This window comes from Myiozetetes cayanensis, unplaced genomic scaffold, assembly GCF_022539395.1.
Source record: "Myiozetetes cayanensis isolate MyiCay16 unplaced genomic scaffold, myiCay2020 scf14, whole genome shotgun sequence".
NCBI lineage: Eukaryota > Metazoa > Chordata > Aves > Passeriformes > Tyrannidae > Myiozetetes > Myiozetetes cayanensis.
Window position 1 is genome coordinate 17682479 of NW_026087048.1, and position 21228 is coordinate 17703706.

A 21228-nucleotide genomic window follows, 5' to 3' on the forward strand; every position below is an offset into this window, starting at 1 on the left:
GCATTTCAGCCTTTCTGAAGAATTTCCTTGTTTTTGCTGGTCTCTCAGCCCTATTGAGGCTGTGCAGGCTCTCAGGATCTCACTTGGTGGTGTTACCCCCAGGGTGTTTAGGGCAAGCCTGTTTGCTTGTGCGACAGTGACTGCAGTCCCTGAGCCCCTGTTTGTACCCAGCATGTCTGAGAAAAGAGACAAGAATGAAGACAACCATCTACAGGAACTGCAGCAGGACTTGAGCTCCCATGGTTTGAGGATGGGGAAGATTTGGGCATGCACTGCAGTCCTTTGCCAACACAGCCATCTCACCCCTGTTCTCGGAGTGCCAGGGTAGAGGGAAGACCCTCAGTACCAAGGGCATTGTGCCACTGCAGACCCAGTTCCCTGCACGTCAGTGCTCCCAGACCAGTCACAGAACTAATTAATTGCTGCTAAGGGAAGGCTTGTTTAAACCTGACAGGCTTTTTATGTTCCTCTACCTGCTTTGTCACATAAAATATTGCCTTCTTTCAGCTCGAGCCTTCATTCCAGCAGGCAGGATGGGGAGTACCTGAGTGTGCAGTGGCTGGTGGTGCCTTCTGGCTCTCATGATGTGCCAGTTTGAATCCAGAGCAGTTCTGAAGGCCTGTTGTGCCCGTGGGTGACAGGCCCCAGGCAGGATGTGCCTGTCTGCACTCAGTGGCTCCTCACCACCTCTGCCTGACCAGCATCCTTTGCTAGACCAGAGCCATTCTGTAGCAGCACAAGTTTCCTGCAATAGTTCCCCAGCAGCACTCTTCCAAAAGGGTGGGTTTCTTCAGTATAAATCAGGTTATTTCAAAGCTGTGTAATCTTTTTGTGAAGAAAAGTAGCCAACTTTAAAGTGCCACTGCCTTGGGTGATGACTTGCTGTTTTGACCAAGGACTTTTTGAGGTGTCAACATGTCTCTCTGTAACATTTTTTTCTTGGTTGAGCACCACACATCTCCCCATGAGGAGAGAGTAGCCAGACCTGGTTGGATCAGTGCAGAGGCTCATTTCCTAATTGTGTCCAGACAAGACTTGACATTAAACATAGGTGAAGTTCTGTGAGGAGCAATCAAAGCTCCTTTCTCACCCTTTTGAGCCATGTATTGCAGTGAGGAGCAAATTCTCCAGCAGCTGAAGTGAGGCACAGGCTGTGCCAGACATTACATACAGCAGGAGCCCCTCCAAAGCTTTATGTATGCTTGGGCTACAGCCTTGGCCTTGTGGATGTTGGTGGCAATGTTCCTGTTGATTCCATTGGATCATGAGGTTGCCCTTGGCTTCACTTTTTTAATCGATGTATGTGAGAGGAAGGGAGGAGTCCAGGGTCTACTGTGGCCAGAGCAAATGCATGAAGCTTTGGGGGGTGGTGCTGTGGAAAGAGAGTGAACTTGCTGCCCACTTGAGTAGTAACTTGGGTAAAGAGAGTTAGATTTGGTCCAGAGGATGGTAAAGGTGCAGGGAGATGAAGGGAGAATGGTACCAAGTGTGTGTAGGTGAAATGCCTTTGTTGTAGCACTGAACAGCAAAACCTCTCCCATCTGGCAGAAATGTTCTGGAAGTGTTTTAGGATCTAAGGGATGGCATGGGTTCCAGGGGGACTGAACGGTGGGATCTGAGCTGTGATTGTTCCCCTGGATAAAACCTTGATCTCACTGGGAGACTTTCCTGCCCACACTTGTTTAGGCAGGAGGCTGATTCATGTGGGCCAGTGGCCTGTCATGCTTGTTTCTCCATCTCCCCCAGTGTCACATCCTCTATTGGCAGGAATTATTTTATAAACAGATCAGTTACATTAAATTGCCCTTGCAAGACCCTATTGGTACTTTGACCTCAAGGTTGTTTCTGAGCCCAGGCCAAACCTAAAACATATTCCAGGCTGGGATTCAAACCCAGGAGTAAAATGGAAGGGGTTTTGTCGGACAACTTGGTTTTTGCCATCGCAGCATCAATAAGGAACCAGCCTGAGTGGGGTTTCTGGGCCATTGTCCAGCTCCTTCCTTGTAACCTGAGGTTTTCTTGTGTATGTGGTGCTGTAGCCTGATGTGGATAATGCAGTGGAGGCAGCAAAGGCAGCATTCCAGAGGGGCTCTCCGTGGAGACAGATGGGTGCCCCAAGCAGAGGACGACTCCTGCACAAACTGGCTGATCTTCTGGAGCGAGACAGAGTCATCCTGGCAGTAAGTACTGGGAGCACTGATAGACCAACAATAGCTGACTGATAATTCACCTCCATCCCTCTGATGCATCCACATCTACCTAATATTTTTCTTTTACTCCCTTTTATGAAGGGCAGAAGAGCCCATATAGGAGTCATGACTTTCTTCCTCTTTCTGCAAGTTGATTCTATATAGTTGACTTCTCCAAAACTTTAGCTAGTTATTAAAGTGATTACAGATATTAGTACTCAAATTTTCAAAGCAATAAACACACTTTTTCTTAGCTTAACGGTCATTAATGTTCATAGCTGTCTCCCAGCTCTTATCTATTAAAAAAAACACACTAAAACTGTGAAACAAAACCAACCAACCAAAACAACCTCAAACCACCACAGCTGACTCAGTCTTTAGTACAAAAATGCAGGGCCAGTTTAACACTAGTGCAAATTCCTTCCCCTAAAATAGGGGGCTGGAAAGAGAATCTTTCTCTTGCTGGATATCATCCAAAGTTTAAAATGTGTGTAAGTGGGAATTGTTCCTTTCCCTACTGAGTGTACTGGCTCAGGACAATCTGTCTATAGCTGTGAAGCTGTGTTAACTTGGACATCTGCACTGAAAAACTATTGCTAATGGTTCCATTATCCTGTCCTGGAGGAGTCCTGCTGGTGCAGAACAAGGGGATGAGAACCTGAGCTAAAACGTGCTGCAGTTGGTAAGAGCCTTTGGACTCCGTGGGCATTGCACATCTCTCCAAATCCCACTCCCAGATCCTCAGCTTAGGGCTGCTGTCCCTCCATACCCAATATCTGAGCACTCTCCTGTTCCATGCTGCACTTTTATCTTCATGGGAATGGCATTTCTGACATTCTGTGCTGTTGGAGGTGCAGGTTCCTGAGCCAGGGTCCTGCTGAGGTCAGTAGGAATTACATACATGGGATGTGTTTAGGAGCCTGCACTTGCATGACTGCTTTGAGCTGAGTTTCTTTCCCCAACAGTGTCTCTCAACCACATGACAGCTTTCAGTTTCAGCAGGACAAAACCAAACTATTCGGATCTAAAGGCAATTCTGGCCAGCAAATAAAAGGGGAAAAAAATTATGTGTGTGTGAATGAACCCTGTTCATTTTTGCTCACTTTTTGATGTGACTTTAGAGGATCCTGCTTTTTCCATAAGCAGAGCACTCACTTCAAGCTTTCTCTGTCCTTCTGGTCTGGGAGGGCTTGTTTGGCATGGCTGTTTGCACTGCAGAACACCAGCCCTTAGCTGCCTTGGCTGTGTGCTAAGTAATGACTTATAAAAATCAGTTGTTTTAGCAGACATTCAGTGGATAACAATCCCAGTCATTCCAAGGGGAATGTCTGTTCGAGTGCTGTTTGGACCCTAATGTCTGTGGAAGATGACAGGGTATGACTTCATATGTAAACAAAGATGTTCCAATCTACCAAGGGATAGTACTTCCTTTATGGATGTGCTGGCCATTTGTACCAATATCCCATTTAATGACCTGTGTGGAGAACAAAGCATTCCCTGAGCTAATGTCCAGAACAGTGCAAAGGACACAGGCTGAGCCTGGACTTTGTTGAGAGCTGCTCAGCACCGGTGCAGCTTCAGTGGAGCAACTTCTGCCTTGCCTTGGTCTCAGCACAGATCTGAGCCCAGAGGTTACTTCACCAGAACTCTGTAAAAAATGTGTTTTCTATCATTGGACAAAAGAGGCTTTTCAGAGGTTGGGTTTAGGGTTATGAAGTAGGAAAACTAGATTTTTCTTTTTCTTCCACATAAAAGGCAAGTGGGTCTGATTGCTTTCAGTGACACCATCTGGAATGCAGAACATCTGCATTGGAAGGTCAGTTATGGTGAAGTCATGACTGGCTTTGTTGCTGACCAGTGCCCCAGACCCTCTGTATCCCACCCACACTCACATTCTGGGGGCTTCTGGAAGGTGACCTTTCATCATAGCCACTGGACAAAGCAACTCCTGCATGGATCAGGGTTGTCTGGTCTAGTCTTCCTTCTGCCTAATTTGTATCACAAGCTCATTCCTTAAATATAAGAGGAGAGAAGAACATGCTGTGTCTTCAGAATGAGGCAAAATAAAGCTGAGAAATAGTTCCTCTAAAAGCTTTCTTTTTTTTTTCCAAGAAAAATAGTCATTAATTTGTCTGAAAGTGCATGCAATTTGTTTTTTTTATTCCCAGACTCTGGAAACAATGGACACAGGAAAACCTTTTCTGCAGGCTTATTTCATTGACCTGGAAGGCTGCATAAAAACACTCCGGTATTACGCTGGATGGGCTGATAAAATTCAGGGCAGAACTATCCCAGTGGGTGAGTTGTGAGTTCCTTCAGACCCAGTTTTAGAGCTGGGATGGGATTGGGCTTTGGGGGGTGGGAGGAAGATCCATGGAAAGGCTGGCTTCTGAAAACCTGCAAAAATAGCCTGCACTTCCTTGCTGTCTCAGGATGCATTTTAAGCAGAGGTGTTTCAGTATTTAAAGTAGTGAAAGAGCTATGTCAAGGCCTGGATAGATCTTTGAAAAATAATGGATGAGCTCTTCTGCTGCTTTTTTTGACAGAGAAACCTTTTTGGTTTTGAACCGATTAATTCTTAAAGAAAACACCCCAGACATTATAGGGGAATTTGTTTGTAGAGGTCACTGAAATGAATTAAGATGCCAGAGAGTGTGAGGACAGAGGTTTCTGGGGAGAATTGTATGAATTCTGGGGAAAATTGCTTGTGCCATTCCAGGGCCACAGGGACGTGGCAGAGGGTTGATGTGGAATCCACTGGTGTCTCCCACCTCACTGATGTTCCTGGCATTGCTGTCTCAGATGTTCAGAGAGGTCATTTACTGTTTTTTCTTAACTTTTATTGAAGAGGAGATCTAAGATGTTGACTCCTCTCAGGAGTCAAAGCACTGAGCTCTTTGGGGGCCCCTGTCAAGTTTTCTGACACTTAAAAGAGGTTTTCAAAATGTGTCCTAGGCTGCAGAGTCAGAGCAGTCACACAGAAGGAATGCTTTGGTTCAGCTAAATAAGTTCAGGTATGGTTTTGGGGAGGACAAGTTAAGACAATGAATGTCCATGTGGCACAATGAGCAGCGTGGTGCATTTTCAAATTCACCCTCTTTTGTCCCTGTGTGCAGGTGATCACTGAGGCTGTAAAAAGGGCAGGCACTGCAGACAAAAATTAGTCACCAGGGGAAGGACTGAAGGGCTGAGCTAGTTCAGTCTCTGCAAGCAGCAAAGGGAGTCATGTCAGCCTTATAAACAGAGATGTCACCCTCATTCAGAGTAGTGTAAAGCTTTGCTTGCTTGGACACTGCTCGTTTGTCCTGATTTGAGATTCACTCCCAAAAATTGTCATTAGAAATGTTCATGTTCTCTCTCAGATCTTCCCAATAAAAGTGGGTGTTCAGCAAGAATGAATTTGAAAGGCAAATGTCCTTCCTGCTTTCTCTTTGAAAGAGTAACAGCAGTATTTTAAGAAGAATGGTATTACTTTAGTCCCAGAGTTCTTACTAAAAGTGTAATTCCTGTTACACTGAGCACGATTCGTGTACAAAATGAGTTTAAAAACTCTCTCCCTCAGGGAGGCAAGTGCTTTGCTTCCTTCATTGAGACACAACCTGAATGAAATTTGTGCTTGCTCTTCAGTGTGGTGGAGATATAACCTCCATTGCAGAGAGTTTGCAGAAGCAATCGAATCCCTGGTTTTGAAAGGCTCCACTGTAACCATGAGTAGTGTTTGGCTTTCGAGCTGACACAAGACCTTTACCCACAGTCATCTTCATCCATCTGGGATGTCCCAGAGGCACGAGTTAAGAGGAACATATACAGGGTTCTTTGTCTAACAGGGGTTTAGTTCTGTCCCCAACTTGTTAGTGTGCAGTTATCTTGCACCCTTTCTGTACAGGTGAGGGTTTTGACTGTTCTGTTGTCTTTTATCCTCTTGTCTCGCAGATGAGAATTTTGTGTGCTTCACCCGGCACGAGCCGATGGGTGTCTGTGGAGCCATAACCCCAGTAAGTACCAGTGATGCTGCCCTGCATCTCCCCAGAACTGGAAAAGTCCACGTGCACTCCCACCCTCCACTCTGCAGCCTCCTGCTCCCTGGTTAAGCACAGCTGTTCTGCAGGGAACTCCCATCTCAGTGGCCTGATGTAGTTTCTTGTTTTACCCCCATGCCAATTGCTCTTGGCAACAGAAATCCCCTGCAATGGAAGGGTGGGTCTCCTAATCAGACGCTCTGTTCCTCTCTGAGGCTGACAGCAGTCACCAGAGACCAGTCAGAGCTCTCTCACTCTCGCACTGCTGGGACACCCATCTCGTCATTACGTCTGCTGGCCCTTTGCTGCCTCGTGCTGATGCATAGTTTTGAGTTTTAAATCATATCCATTCTTAATAAACCCTGGCTGTTCTCTGAGCTTTCTGGGATGACATCTCACTGAACAGTTTTCTTTTCCTTGAGGTCTCATTCTCTGCTGAGGGGACAGTGTGGATGGTTCTTGGAATACCTCCAGTATTACCATGTGTTGCTTGCTCTCTTTAAACAGACAGCCAGGAAGACTTTACAGCTACAAGGAAGACATAGTTTGTTCCTGTCTGGTTGTAAAATGCTTTGAATGTGGTATCCTATAAGTCATGAGGCAAATTTTGCTGTGCCAAGATTCTCTGTTTGGATACAGCACCAAGCCTGCCAGAGTTCAGGATGGTCTCAGGCCCATGGTGGGATTCTTGGGGCTGTCCCATGCAGGGCCAGGAGCTGGACTTTGGTGATCCTAATGGATCCCTTCCCACTCAGAATATTCTGTGATTATATACTGGGATCAATAAGAATCCATGGAAGATTTTAACCTTTGGGATAAGGAGAGAGTGAAAGGAATGCATGTGGGGCACTGGATGCATGTGGATGCTGGGAATACCAGGTCTGGACCACTTCTCAAAGAGATGTCTGGGAAAATTCTGCTTTTTTTCAGCACAATTGAATCTAAATCCCTAGTGGTAAGAGGACATGGTCTATTTGGCAATGTCAGGGTGAGGCAGAGTGGGAGATGCTCAGTAGGATTTATCAGATGTTTGTCTTGGTGACTTCTGCACAGCTTTCCTGGCTGAGCAAGAAATGTGGCTGCTTGTGAGCAGAATTTATGACTAAAGATCAAAACCTCAGGTTCCTCACATTGATCATCAGTTAAAAGGTCACACTCAGCCACCTTTGGCACTCAGCAGTGCTTTGGAAACTATCCCTTTAAAAGCCTCCATGATGTAGGATGCTTTGGAAGGGAACATAGTGGGACTTGTAAGATCTCAGGTTGATCCTAGATCAGCAATAAACACAACAGAAAACACAGAACCAAATTTGACTCAAGTTCAACACTGTGTTTGTAAAAAGGATGATTGGGGTCAACAAAACCACATCTGTCTTCAGTTTACTCAGAACAAATCTTCTCCAATCTTTTTTCCCAGTTTGATCTCAGTAACACCAACAGTCCGTGGGTTTGTATATTCCTATTTGATTGAAAAAGATTCTGTCACTGTTCTGCATAGGTCTCCCCAGACCAATTACCAGTCCTCCCTTTTTCCTGTGGCTTGACTATATTTAAACCAGTGTTGTTATCAAGGGAAGTTCTAAGAAAGTGCAGCATATGGCTGATTTTTATCCCAAGGTGATATCATGAGGCAGCCCTGGAGTCCTTTACTGTTACTTTCACCAGCCACTCTGCAGCAGAAAGCTCCTAATGGAGTTATTTCATGCTCTGAAAGTGTGGAAAAGTAGTACAGGTGTGAATGGCTCAAGCTGCAGAGTCAGGCCTCCAGGAAGGCTTAGAAGAAAAAGACAAATGGGCAAATTATGGGATGTGGCCATTGGAGAAGATCACTGAAATGGAACAGGTCTGGGAAAAAGAGTGAAACGAGTTGAAGAATAGCACTTGAGACTAAATTCTGCTTTGTCTCAGGCTGCTGGGTTAGAACAGAACTCATTGCTTAAAAGCTACACTGCTAATTTCTTTGTAAGTGTGAATCTGTGGATTCCTAACATATTTGGCTTCTTTGTTGATAGTTAAAGCCCTTGGCTTGAGTCTTGACAAGAAGTCCCCTTACTGTTGGCCTGCTTCCATCATCCCTAAAGCAGCATTAATTATTTTTAATGAAGAAATCCTTTCTGCTGCCAAATGACCTTTCTGAGATTCATTGTGAGCTACATTTTCCACTTCTTGCTTAGGCTCCAAAATCTACAAATACACATGACCATGAGAGAGATTAGCACAGAGTAAACTGATGTGGACTGGTTCCTAATTCTAAATTAGAAAACTAATTGGAAAGGAAAAATTTACAGTTTGAAGGGAGGATAAGACCTCCCCTAGATTTACATGACTGCAGATTCCTAGTTATAAATCTGGAACTGAATGATATTGTATAACTCCTGACTACTCAGCCAGTGCCTAACACAGAAAAACGAGGGTTTCTTTTCAATGAGTAGTTGCACCCTGCAATTCCCCACATACGGACGCTGTGCAGAAGTGACACATCAGGAAACTGCCTCCAACACAGCCTCTGTGAACAGCCAAAATCCTACACCAAGTGTGATCAAACTCCTGTAAAGAATGAGGTCACTCCATACAGAAGTTTGTCCAACTTACAGGATTAGCGTGAGGACTGCCAGCAATATTAGGGATCTCAGGGGGGAAATCAAGGAAGTTGTACTCTGTAGTCCAAGCAAATGCAGTATTGTGAGCAGACACTTCCCTTCACAGCTTTCCTCCCAGCTCCTTTTCTCCCTGAGCTGTGGGAAGGTGGGGAAAACACTGCGTGGAAGCGAGTAGGTGACTGTGCCAGGCTGGTCTGACCTGTGAGTTGTGTTCTTGCAGTGGAACTTCCCCCTGCTGATGCTGGTTTGGAAGATGGCACCGGCCCTGTGCTGTGGGAACACTCTGGTTATCAAGCCAGCTGAACAAACCCCCCTCACGTCGCTGTACATCGGCTCTCTGATCAAGGAGGTGAGGAACTCTCAACACCCCCCTGAGTTCTCTTAAGGTTGTAAGGAGGAGTTTTGAACTGTCTGTCCAGATTTTTCGGGTTTAAAGATATTAAAGCCTCACAAGGGAAAGTGAGAACAAGCTTTGTATCCAGTGTTTCTTCACAAAGACCTTCGTGACTGACGGTGACTGGCTGGGAGGTAGCAAAGATCACAAAACCCGTACGTTTTTCTCCTTTCTCAGGAAGCTGCAGGGAGGAAAAAATGGTGCTTTTATTACTCTGCCTTGTCTTCCCTTCTCCCAAATGAGGGAAAAACAACAGCTCAGTTTTATTAGACAATGGGACAAAAAAGAGTGTGATTAGACAGCAGTGTTGTGTTTGTTGTTTTTAAGTGGGATAATTCAAGCAAGACAGAGTGTCCTGGGAAACAATTCTTCGTCATTTCTGTGGTTCATAGAACAATTTAGCTATGTCTGGCCTGGAAAGTCAGCTGAAATAAAGGGAAGGTCATAGGTTGGGGTTTTAAGTGTTGGTTTAGGGCTTGTCAGTTAGGACCTGTTGTGCCCTGTTCATCATACAGAGGGGTGGGAGGTGCACAGAACCTTCCAGCACTGGTCAGAACAGCAACTTCCTATAGCTATGGATGTGACTCACTGAGGAAAACTAAAGGAGTTGTAGATATGCTTTTTCCTCTCAGCTGGAAGCCTGTTTGTTAGGCTCAGTCAAATGATGGTGATGATTTTGTCTGTTCTTGGCTTAGCCTGGGAGAAAACAGAAGGATACGTTGATAATTGACACTTAGGGCTCCTCCATCAGGAAAGGAAGCGGGGAAAAATAATACCAGTTAAGCATTTCCTACAATTGCTTGGCTTAATAAGATCACACAGGATGAGTGCAGTTGTCATGGCTTTTAGTGAGCCCTGCCACACCACTGCTTTTTTCACTCTGACATGCAGCTCCCCAAACACAGGCATAGCATCCCCCCCCGAAAAAAAACCCCACTAACATTCAGTTCTGGTAAAATTAATGTTTTGAGCTGGAATTCTAAGCTCGCTGTTTCTCACAGTTGATCTTCAAGGCAGAAGTGTAATTAGAGCAGAATAATTTTATTTGGAGGTGCTCCTTTCTCCACCCAAAATTAGCTAAATTCTTTGGAGTTTTTCAGAAGAGTGAGTTAAAGTTTTTTGGTTTTCATCTTTAAAAGGATGCAGAAGAAGATGTTACCACACAAGCAAAGCTACATGTTGGGTTCAATGAAATAATTTCAGGCCAACCAAAATATTTTGGCTTTCGTTTTTTTGCTGAAAAACAGAAAAAACTTTTTGGCTCAGGGTGTCCTGAACCAATTTTTTGCTTCCTTGTGGCTTTGCTGCTTACTCCAAACACCATTACTTGCACAGTTTGACACGCAGTATTTGCTTGAAAACTCATTAGCCAAGACACAAACTCCATTAAGTGCACTTTTGTCATTGTCACATCCACAGAAGAAATGAGACTGCCCTTCCAATTTATGAAGGGAAAACTGGGAAAAAAAGGTCTTATGAGGATAACTTTTCCCAAGATAGTACATGAGCAGTTGCTTCCTTCTTTACTCTGCTAAGAGGAGAAACTGCACTTATTGAGATTTTGTATTAAAAAGTCATAAGAAACAAAGAAAATGTGTTATGTTCTGCAATTCCATCATTAGAAATGGCAGGGAAAACAACCCTGTGCTATCAGCAGTAGGGGAGGGCTAACCTAGAAGAGTGTAATCCTTGAAACTCTTGTTTCAGGAAGTAAAAACAAACCAGTAAATCCCTCAGTTCTCCTCGCACTAGAATTTCACCTAAAGTTCTGCCGTTTGTCTCTTTTGGCAGAATTACCAGTTGGCTAATCTAGGTTGTAAATGTGGTGGAAACTTGCATAAGCCTGTGACCATCTGCTTTTGTATTCCTGTTTTATTAGCCCCACCATCTAGTGAGAGGTTTTACTGACTCCATAATCCCTCTGGCCCCTGAAGAACCACAAACGTCAACCTTTGTTCAAAGCAAACTTTCCTTCGGTTCCCCCTTGGCTCCAGCTGCACTGCAGTAGCTGGGGGCCAAGTTTGGCCAACAGACTCACTCTCCTTTGACTTGAAACTGGGATTTCTCCAAGAATTCCTACTGAAACTTGGCATTTCCTAAGCGTGGCTGTGAGTTCCACCCACGGCCACTCCAGCTGGTAGCACGCAGCCACGTTACTGGAAAGTCTGGAAAAGAGGGATGTATCTGGTAAGAGCTCTAGGGAGTATAGTACAACTAATTCAAGCTCCCTGAGAAATGAGCTGTGCTCTCAGAATCTCTACAGAGCTGTTTTTAACCTCTGTTTCAGGTGGGTTTCCCTCCTGGTGTGGTGAACATCGTGCCAGGCTACGGCCCCACAGCTGGAGCTGCAATTTCTACCCATGACAACATTGATAAAATCGCTTTTACTGGGTCAACCAAGGTAGGTGATGGATTTCTCAGAGGACACCTGTTGTTCCTCTTTGCATTCTCTCCTAGACTGTCATTCATATAGGACTGGACTAACGAAATGTTGGTGATTTCTGTATAGCCAACAACTTCCTCCATCACATTCCGAGGGACAGGATTTCTCAGAAGCGTTTGCTATTTGTCTAATTCAGGTCCTTGTGCTAATCCCACATCTCTGTAAGCTGGGTTTTGCCAAACCACCACACTTCTGTAAGAACTGAATAGGTGCTCTCATAAAAGACAGTGTGCTGGGCAGGCTGGCAGTGACTTAACATCTTGTCATTGACCTGATGGAGCTTCTGGGCAAGTTTTCCTGCCAGTCCTGCCCTGCAACTGGAAAACATGTCAGTCAGAGCCCTGAACAATTCTTCCTTGGCTTTAGTTACCTCTGAGGAACTTAGGACTTAAACAAAAACATGGCCCAATGCCCAAGGCTTCCTCTGCTGACGTGGAGGGGATTAACATTTGAGCTTCTTCTGAGACCTGCATGGTAAAGCACCTTCTATTCAGTTTTTTTTTTCCTGTAAATAGGTACATCTGCCTTGTTTATGAGAGGGGTGGAAGTGAGGCCTCTGCACTCTCAATCCCCTACAGCCATCCCCTTCTGTACCTACATGGGGGAGAGTGCACAGGGCCTGGCCAAGTCCATGGAATTGAGCACAGCTGAGACATGCAAAAAAAAATTGCCTCCAGTAATCACTGCTGAAAATTCTCAAACAAAAGATTGCTTAGAAATGTGAATGTTTTTCCACTGACTGCTTTAGATGTTTCTTGCATATCCACACCCCCTGAAGAGAGGCAGTGTCCAAAGAATGGAAATGCTGACACCAGTGGAGGCAGTTGAGGCAAATAAAGTCTCTTCTCCTTTATTTCTTTGAGGAACATTGTTCTTGTCGAGTATTTGCTGAGTTCATCCATTCTTATGTCTGTTCTCATAACTGCAGAGCATAATCTGAATGTATAGTGATGACAAATTACCTTGAAAGGTGTTCTTGGCCAGTAAAGGTAACTCTAAACACTCAAAAGCTGCTGCATTTACCAACACTACCATCTAGTGGCTTTGTGTACATCCAAACTGCTGTGCATATCCCATAGGAAAAGGTGTGTTAAGCCTCTGTTTCTGTGCAGGGATCATGGGAACAAACAAAAATGCAATAAAGCAAAAGTTCACAATGAGCTTTTACTCTCTTGATAGTTGGTCTAATCTCAGAGTTTACTCAGTGTCATGCTTCTCTCCAAATCCTAGATCAGAAACTTTTAGCCCAGATGAGACTCTGGCTGTGTGAAAACAATGGAGCTTATAGACTCATCTAGCCCACATGGATCTGTTTGGGTTTTTAATGAAAAAGGAGTATCCAGTGGATTAGTGGCAGAAGGAAAATCTCAGCTGTTGGAGCCCGTAGGCAAAAAAACTCCTGTAGACACTGTGCTTGTCTCCTAATCCATGGGTGTGCAGGAAACACCGAGGGAGACAGATTCTTTGCTAATGCATGTGTAATTTAGAAGTGTTTTCTTCCCCCTCCACCCATCTGTGAGTTCAGCTGCATCTCTGCAGTACTTGCAGCACAATGCTACTGTTTCTGAGCCAGGAAGTGAAGTTAATTCAAAATATATTTTGACTTAGTTTTTAAGCCAGCTCGGGCCCAGTGCCAGCTTGGAAATACTGATCTTACACTCCATGAGAATTTTCCCATCTAGATTTCTTCTTTTCTCTTACTTTATTAATTTACTCCTCTTTGGCCAGCTAGCTTGTAGTAATGCCTCTTGCAAAGCTATGATGCATCACTTATTTCTGCTGTCTCCAGGACTAAGCTCTGAGTGACTAGAGATGATCTGCACTGCTAAGTTCAGAGTCGTGCTGGAGTTACAAAGGCAAACCAGGAGAAATGCAGATCTGTAACTGCCAGCCAGCTGCCCCCTGCTTTCCTTGCTCCCAGTTCCACTCCAGGGAAACAGTATTTTTGGGCAGTAATAAGGTTTCCATGTGCAAAGAAAATCAGTTGTAATAGAAATAAATTCAAATATAAGGTCACTCTTAAATTAACCTGTCCTAACAACTAAAGCTTCCAAATAGTTATAATTCCTACTGTTTCTAACAAAATTAGATGGCTAAACTCTGGAAGCAGAGTAAATCCTCCCCTTCAGGAGAGGGTGGGCATATAAATGCCAATAGATGGTCAGAGCAGGTTCCTGGGCAGAAAGTGCCATGGCAGATCTAGTTGGAGTTTCTCTGTTGGCATCCTCAGGTGTTGCCTTGGAAGGAACATATCTCAGCTACTCTTGCGTTTGGGGTAGCTCAGCCTAAACTGTCAGAAAGTTTTAGTTTTCCCCTAAATGCCAAAATCACTGCATGGCTTTTTGGTATGGGAGTGCTAACAGATAGGAACAGTGAGCTCTTATCGTTGACTTGGCAAGATTTACACTAAGAAGTTTGAATTCCCACTGTTTAAAGGTAAAAACTTGTAGCCCTTGGAGCCAGTTGACTGCCAGCGTTGCTCACTGGGTTGCACTGGGTGGGAAATGCCTTGTTCTACAGCTCTGAGTAGCAGATAACTTCAGGATACAGATCCTGTAGCTCTCCCACATAGCTCACCCTTTCAGATCTGCCCAAAACCAAACGTTAATTCTGGGGCTGGTTTTGACCCAGCACATCACAGCAATAGGAAGCTCAAACTCCTTGAGTTCTACCTGCTTCAGCTGCCTGCTGGGCTCTTCCACTCTTGTCAGCATCACACTGGGGGAAAAACTCATGTCCTCTCTGTCTCTCACTGCTGCAGGTTGGAAAACTGATCAAGGAAGCCGCTTCTAAAAGCAACCTCAAAAGGGTGACATTGGAGCTGGGAGGGAAAAACCCCTGCATCGTGTGTGCAGATGCAGACTGTGAGTATGGGCTGCTGGGTTTGCTGTAAGAAGAGGTGGGGGGTGGGTTGTGTGTCTCTGCTGTCCTTTGGCAGCTCACAAGGCTGGGGTTTGCCCCCACATCCACCCCAAAGCCTGGAGAAAACCTCTGTCTTGGAGCAGGATACAGTTCTGCATCACTGGAGCTCTTCCCTAGGGCAGGGATCATTCCCATGGCCCATGTTGCCTTCCCTGGGGATCTTGCATTTGTGTTTCTGCTCTTTGTGTGTTTTCCTTTTGGTTGGCAGTGCTGCAGAGCCTGAGCCAAGCACTGGGGAAAAGCAGTTTTCTGGAAAGCAGCCCCTGTGCAGGCATTCCTGTGACAGGAGAGTTTTGTAGGACCTGATCTAATCCAGCCTTCACCTCTATCCTGGGGGTCTGCAGGGCTCATTCAACAAGTTCTGTTGTGATTTTGTTACACTAGGAGATACTTGTAACCTGTGACCACCAAAATAGCTGGAAAATTGTATTTGGGCTTCAGGAAAATATTCTCTACTCTCCTGCTCAGCAGAGCAGAGGTTGGAATCAGAGGTATTTGTGCCAGCTGCTAATAGTGAGCCTTGCAAGGACGTGGCCAAAGCTGGCACACTCCTTTCTGAACAATCACTGCTGAAACCAGTCATGAGGAACCAATGCATGGTATCCAGGAATCCACATTTGAATTCCCACAGCAAGAAAAGCTGGTCACTGCCTTCAGTGAGTCCTTGTGGAAGAAAGTATCAGGAACTGTGGCAAACTAGACCTCGAGACAAAAGGCAGGAAGGGGGGTGGATACAATAAGAGATGTGGTTTGGGGGCAGTGGGAGGCCCTGTGAGTGCCCCCGCTGGGTGTGGACCATCCATCAGCGGGTTTTTTTGAGGAGTTTTTCCAAAGGGAAAGGAAACACTGGAAGGGTTGAAACTGTGCATGTGGTAACACTTCTCCTTCCTCTTGGGCCATCTTGCAGTGGACTTGGCAGTGGAATGTGCCCACCAAGGCGTGTTCTTCAACCAGGGGCAGTGCTGCACGGCGGCCTCGCGGGTGTTCGTGGAGGAGCAGATCTACCCCGAGTTCGTCAAGCGCAGCGTGGAGTTTGCCAAGAAGAGACTCGTTGGAGACCCCTTTGATGCCAGAACTGAACAAGGGCCCCAGGTAACCGTGTGCCCGAGAACAGTTTATTGTTTGGTTTTTGGTTGTGGTCTTGTTTAATTTTCCTTGTGTAAATATTATCCTTGTGAGTACGGTCCCAGCAGAAGTGCCGAGGGGTGAGTAATGTATCATGGCTTTATTTTTCCTCTCCATTTTAAATATCAATTAATCACAACTGTTGAAATGTTATGTTGTAATTTAAAAAAAAAAAAACAAAACACAAATGTATTTAATTCAGTTCTTATCCAGCTTTAAGGAAGGAGCTGTCTTCCTGGTGCAGTAACACAAAGCACGTTGCAGTGAGCCATAGCACTGCTCAGAAGAGTTCAGCTAAATGTCCATTCAGCTCCTTGGCTGTGTTGGTGATGACAAGTAGTTAGAGCCCAGGGACTCCTGAGTCCTCAGTTTCCTTCTCTGCTCCCTTCCTGATCCTTTGGAGAAGTTTCAGCTGAATTAGGAGGAAGAACCATGCCAAGCTGCTGTCAGGACCGGCCTCCTCAATGCTTCCAGAGCCTTCCTCTTAGTTTTTGCATTTGAAGCAATCTGAGCTGTGCTGGAGAGCTCTGGAGAAAGGTGATCCTTGGGTCACATCTTCTAACAGGCCCACTGTTTGCTACCAAAAATAAAGCAGAATTCCCAGAAATCTCTAGCCAAGGCCTCTTGTTCTCAGTACTGCACTGTGAGTTTAATTTCCTTGGTGCTGTGTAGGATCCCTCAGAGAAGGGATGGCTCTGGGTACATCTGCCTCCCCTTATCTGGACCTGAATCCCCACATGATTCATGCATGGCATGTCCTCTTGCAGGGGCAGTAAGATGATGTACACCCTCTGTTCATGCTGAGGCTACAGCTAGCCCTGTAACTTGCCTAGAAAGGGATTTCAAACTGCTCAGAAGTCTCTGAGAAAATACTCCCATATTTTCTCTCAGAAAATACTCCCATGCTGGGACTTGCTTCAGCAGAGATGAGCTGACCCTCAAGCTGTTTCAGGGTCTGCTCTTACCTTCTGTTAAGGGCTGCCAGCTTTGGAGGTTTGTCTGTTGTTTGGTGTTTTTTAATATAACATCATCCTAAACCTTATCCAGTGGAAGCAATAAATGAGCTGCACTTATTGCTCCCATCAGGACCGTGTTCACCTGGCTGTGCTGACAGAGACCACTGAGTTCATGAGAACAGCCCCTGAATTCACAGAGAGCAGTTGTGAGGTTTGAAAGGGTAAAACACCCTGCAATGATTGGAACACAGAGAACTGGGCTGCTTGTTTCAGTTCATCCATGCTCCCAGCTCTCCAAGAGCACTCCCCAGGGCACAGCTGTGGCACAGCACCATCCTCTGGGATCACTGTGGCTGAAGGGAGACTCCCTGCATACAAAGCTGTCATTAAGGGTAACAGTAAGGCCAATTAGCAGTGTCTGGGCAGATTTTAAATATGGCCCATCTGTCTTCTTTCCCTGCTCTGGCTTACCTGTTACATTTGTAGCTAGGAGAGATAGCACACCCACACACACCTGAACTTCTGTGCAGGCAACTGTCAAAGCCCAAGATGGGAAGGTGTTGAGAAGTGGGAGGAAACTGTAAATGCCAAAGCTCTTATTTGGTTACCAGTGCAAAGGAGCAACCTCTTCCTCTGCAGCTCTGGTTCCTTGCTCTCTGGAGCCTATGCTGTGGGCACACACAGGAACTTCAGCAGAGGAGAGAAATGATGCAGTGTCACAAGGACTTAAAATACCTTCAAAAGTAGCAAAGATTCACACCTGCCCACAAGTTACTGTTCAAATGTGAAGCTTCCAGCTCAGTTTTTTTCCCTGTTCCTGAAGTAACCTGCTTGGCTGTGAGGGATTTTTTTATCTTGAACTGATGGATAAGGGAAGAATCACCAGGAAAAATAATCTGTCTTCCTCTTCTTCATCTCTCCCCATCAGATGCTTCAGATCCAGCCTGTTGCTCTCCTTCTCCTTTTGCGTGGGTCAGGGGGAACATAACACAACAGCATTACAAAAATGACCACATGCTGCTGCATAGATCCCACTTTGGGATGGTCACTGCTTGGAAACCAACAGTGGGAAGGAGTTGGAGCCCACATGGGCTGACAGTGTTCATAGCCCATGATCCTTCTGGTCCTACATCATCTGTAGGTGATGACAATCCTGTTCCACAAGAAGTTGATGTAAGCTAGTCCTGGAAAAGTGGTCTCATGTGCAGCTGTTTGTTCCTACATTGCACTGCACTAGTCTGGGGAAGGGGCTGATTCAGGGCTTATCCAGCCTCTTTGGAAGTGAGGAAGAAAGGTTTTACTCAGGTCAGTTCCCTGATGTGGATTACTGGCATGGGTGCCCGTGGCATGGACGTGGGGAAAAGGCTGTGTCAGCTGCAGTGTTGGGTTATGCTGATACAAACTGTACTGCTCTGATCAAAATTAGGTCAACTTTAAACAGCATTAAATTTAGACAGAAATGAGGCATGCTTCTGATGAGACCTCTCCAAAACTCACATGTGTCTGGCAGTGCTGACTGGCTGGAATTCAAAGGACACCACAAGGAACCTGCGGGGTGATCAGGGCCGTTTGAGCAGAGTGCCAACCCCAAATCCAGACCAAGGGCAATTTTTAATTTTGGATTCCTGGGAGCTGTATCACAGGAAGCAATAAAGTAAATCTGCACAGATGGCAAACTGGTTAACCAGGGCATTATACAACTGGGAACAGCAAACAGCATTAGATGAGACTGATTGTCCTGGTGGACTAGAACAGGGATTACATTAGAACAAGACTAGACTACTTCTGCTATTTTAGAACCCCAAATACTGGGATTGGTGGACTGTAAAACCTAGTCTACAGGAATAAAATTAACACTAATCATGGCAATTGCTAGCCAGGAGTTATTCAGCCTAAAACATGTAATTTGATTTATAAGATGGTGAATATTTTCCCTTTGACTGTAGACATGCACCTCAGGATTAAAGTGTGAAAGTAAAACATGTAAGTAGAAAGGGTCTGTTTCCAACAGTGTTGGACCCAGTTGTGGGTTATTGTGCAGGATTACAAATGCTAGGATTGGAAAAGGAAAAACTTCTCCTTGTGGTCTTGACTTAAATGAAGCAAGAGAAGAAGATTTGGGGGTTCTCAGATTTTCGGCATTGCAGTGATCCTTAGAAGCCGCCTTCTCTATTGAATTAGATGAATAAATAGTAGAATTTGCCTTACCAGATCATGTGTTTTTAATAGAAGTCAATGCTTGAACCATAAATAATAGTGGAGTAGGGGACAGAATTTAAACAAGCCTTGCAAGCTCCAGTTACAATGACAAACAGTTCCATCCTTGCATGTCATTTTTACAAATGTTTTCTTTCCCCAGTGTCTTTTCATCTAACTGTAGTTTGCCTTGCAACAAGTTACAGCTGTATAAATATCCTTGTTTTGTTTTCTGTGATGTGAAGTGGATGGACTGGATTGGTCTGGATCACAGACATGCCAGGATGGAAAGCACTTGCAGATATTTTCAAATTATTTACGCTTGGCAACCAAGCAACCAGACAAATAGACAATATGTCTGACACCTGCCAAGCTCCCTGTGTGACACTGTATCCTCCATGAGGACACACATTTCCCAGTGCAGTAGCATGTATGAAGTGTGTCCTTGGGTGGCACCTCAGCACTGGAGAGGACACGAGCACTTGGTCCAGGCTGTCCACAGTGCAGGAGGGACACCCACATCTGTGTGGCAGCAGATGTGCTGTTCTCTGTTTTCCCTGTGTGCCAGAAGTACCCCAAGGACACCCTCCTGCAGCTTTGATATTTGTCTAAAAGCATGAAAACTTGGATTGTGTGTGGCCAGGATTAACTAGGGACAGGATATAGTCTGTAATCTGGAGGAGTCAAGTGTGGAACACTCCGTGTAAACAGTCCCAACTGGCAACTGGCCCTGCTGAAATAAAAACAGATGCTGAGGGAAAGGGACTGAACAAGCACAAGCATCTGGAGATACCTGGCATTCAGAATAGCCCCCTAGGCTTCCAGGGCACCTCAAACCCTGGTGGAGTCTTTTATTTAACCACCTCAATACGTTTGTCAAGCTTTTTGTTAGTTTTACTCTTTTAAAACATCTCTGTAAGAGTTTTACCACCTCCAGCGTGCCGGTAACAACAGCACTCACTAATTGAGGTTATTCCATATTTAGATGTGGGTGAGGAGGAGTTAGACCAGGTTGGTAGTTTGAAGATATGGCTCCTAGTGCAGAGAGCCAAAAAAATGCAGGGTCTCTAAGATCTGTGAAAAGAGATTGTGATTTTAAAAGCAAGGCTTCAGTGCAGCAGTTGTTCTGCAGTCACCCCACTAACAGGGTTTATCTTTGAGGTTGTACATAGAGTGTGAGAGTGTGGAAGGGGATGGAGGCAGAGCTCACTGGGTGCTTCCAGCTGGGGACAGAGAGCTGGGGGTGAAGCTGCACGTTGCAGCGAAGTCGAGCCAATAGTTTATATACCCCGATTTTCTCTCCCTTGCACCAATTCTGTTGTTCAGATCCCTTGCTGAGCCCAGCAAAACCCGTCTCAGGCTGTCTCTCATGCTGCTACTGAGATGAATCAGTGCCTGGAGAAGGTCTGTAAGTCCCAGAGCTCAAGGTGAGCTGCATATCCAGGACACAGAGGAAGGGAAAGTGGGGAGACCCCTCCATGTGGCAGCAAACTATTAGATCAGATTACACAACCCCATGCAACTTCACCTTCTGTTTCCTGTGGCTCAGGGCTGTGCCCACGTCCTGTCTCTCACCCTGTTCCTTGCCTGACTGTCCTGTCCTCAATGGAGATGTTAATTGACTGGTTGGACAGTGCAAAGCTGTCCCTGGGCCACCTTCCATGACCTGGTCTCTGGAACCACGATAATAAAGGCACTGCTGTTTCTCTTCCTTTTGTGTCTGACAGATTGACCAAAAGCAGTTCGATAAAATCCTGGAGCTGATAGAAAGTGGGAAGAAAGAAGGGGCTAAGCTGGAGTGTGGGGGTCTTGCCATTGAGGACAGAGGCCTGTTCATAAAACCCACGGTGTTTTCGGAGGTCACTGACAACATGCGGATCGCCAAAGAAGAGGTACAGTACAAGTCACCTGAATTTTATCTGCATTTACCGCTGCAAATGGGAAAGAAAGAGGTATGGTGGTGGTTTGAAGTCAAAACTTGAGAGCAGAGTAGAAGTCATCCATTCTACTGATGAAGTATCTGCAAGATGAGCTTCAGTTTGGACGTTGTGTGTGAGTTGTAAGAGAAGAAGGGAAAGAGCAGAATAGAAAAAAATGTCAAAATGTTTTAGCGTAATTTTTTGTGCAATTTGTGGGTGTCTGTTTGCCATCCCTTCCTAATGCCTTGCTGCTTTCCCTCATTTTCTTTGGTTTTCCTGGGGAAATTAGCTCTGTGAGTGTACTCACTGGACAAAACCAAACCCAAAACAGTAGATAACACTACTCTAGATTTTTTTAGTTCTCATTTTAGGAGAATTTGATATAATGCAAAATACGAGCACATGCCTTACCTGGATAAATGCTGCTTCAGTAGTAATGGCTATGGAGGGGTTTCTGTCTGAATC

At 45.3% G+C, this 21228-nt stretch overlaps 1 protein-coding gene across 2 annotated transcripts in view; it reads left to right on the forward strand.

Moving 5' to 3' along the window:
- Window positions 1-21228, forward strand: part of ALDH1A3 (aldehyde dehydrogenase 1 family member A3) — a 38260-nt gene that overhangs the window by 10252 nt on the left and 6780 nt on the right. For both annotated transcript variants that reach the window (XM_050309013.1, XM_050309012.1), the window contains exons 3-10: window positions 2040-2180; window positions 4358-4487; window positions 6123-6184; window positions 9029-9157; window positions 11490-11603; window positions 14407-14509; window positions 15475-15659; window positions 20572-20736. In XM_050309013.1, coding sequence (XP_050164970.1) covers window positions 2106-2180; window positions 4358-4487; window positions 6123-6184; window positions 9029-9157; window positions 11490-11603; window positions 14407-14509; window positions 15475-15659; window positions 20572-20736 — 963 coding nt within the window. In that variant the 5' untranslated portion in view covers window positions 2040-2105. The remainder of the gene's footprint in view (window positions 1-2039; window positions 2181-4357; window positions 4488-6122; window positions 6185-9028; window positions 9158-11489; window positions 11604-14406; window positions 14510-15474; window positions 15660-20571; window positions 20737-21228) is intronic.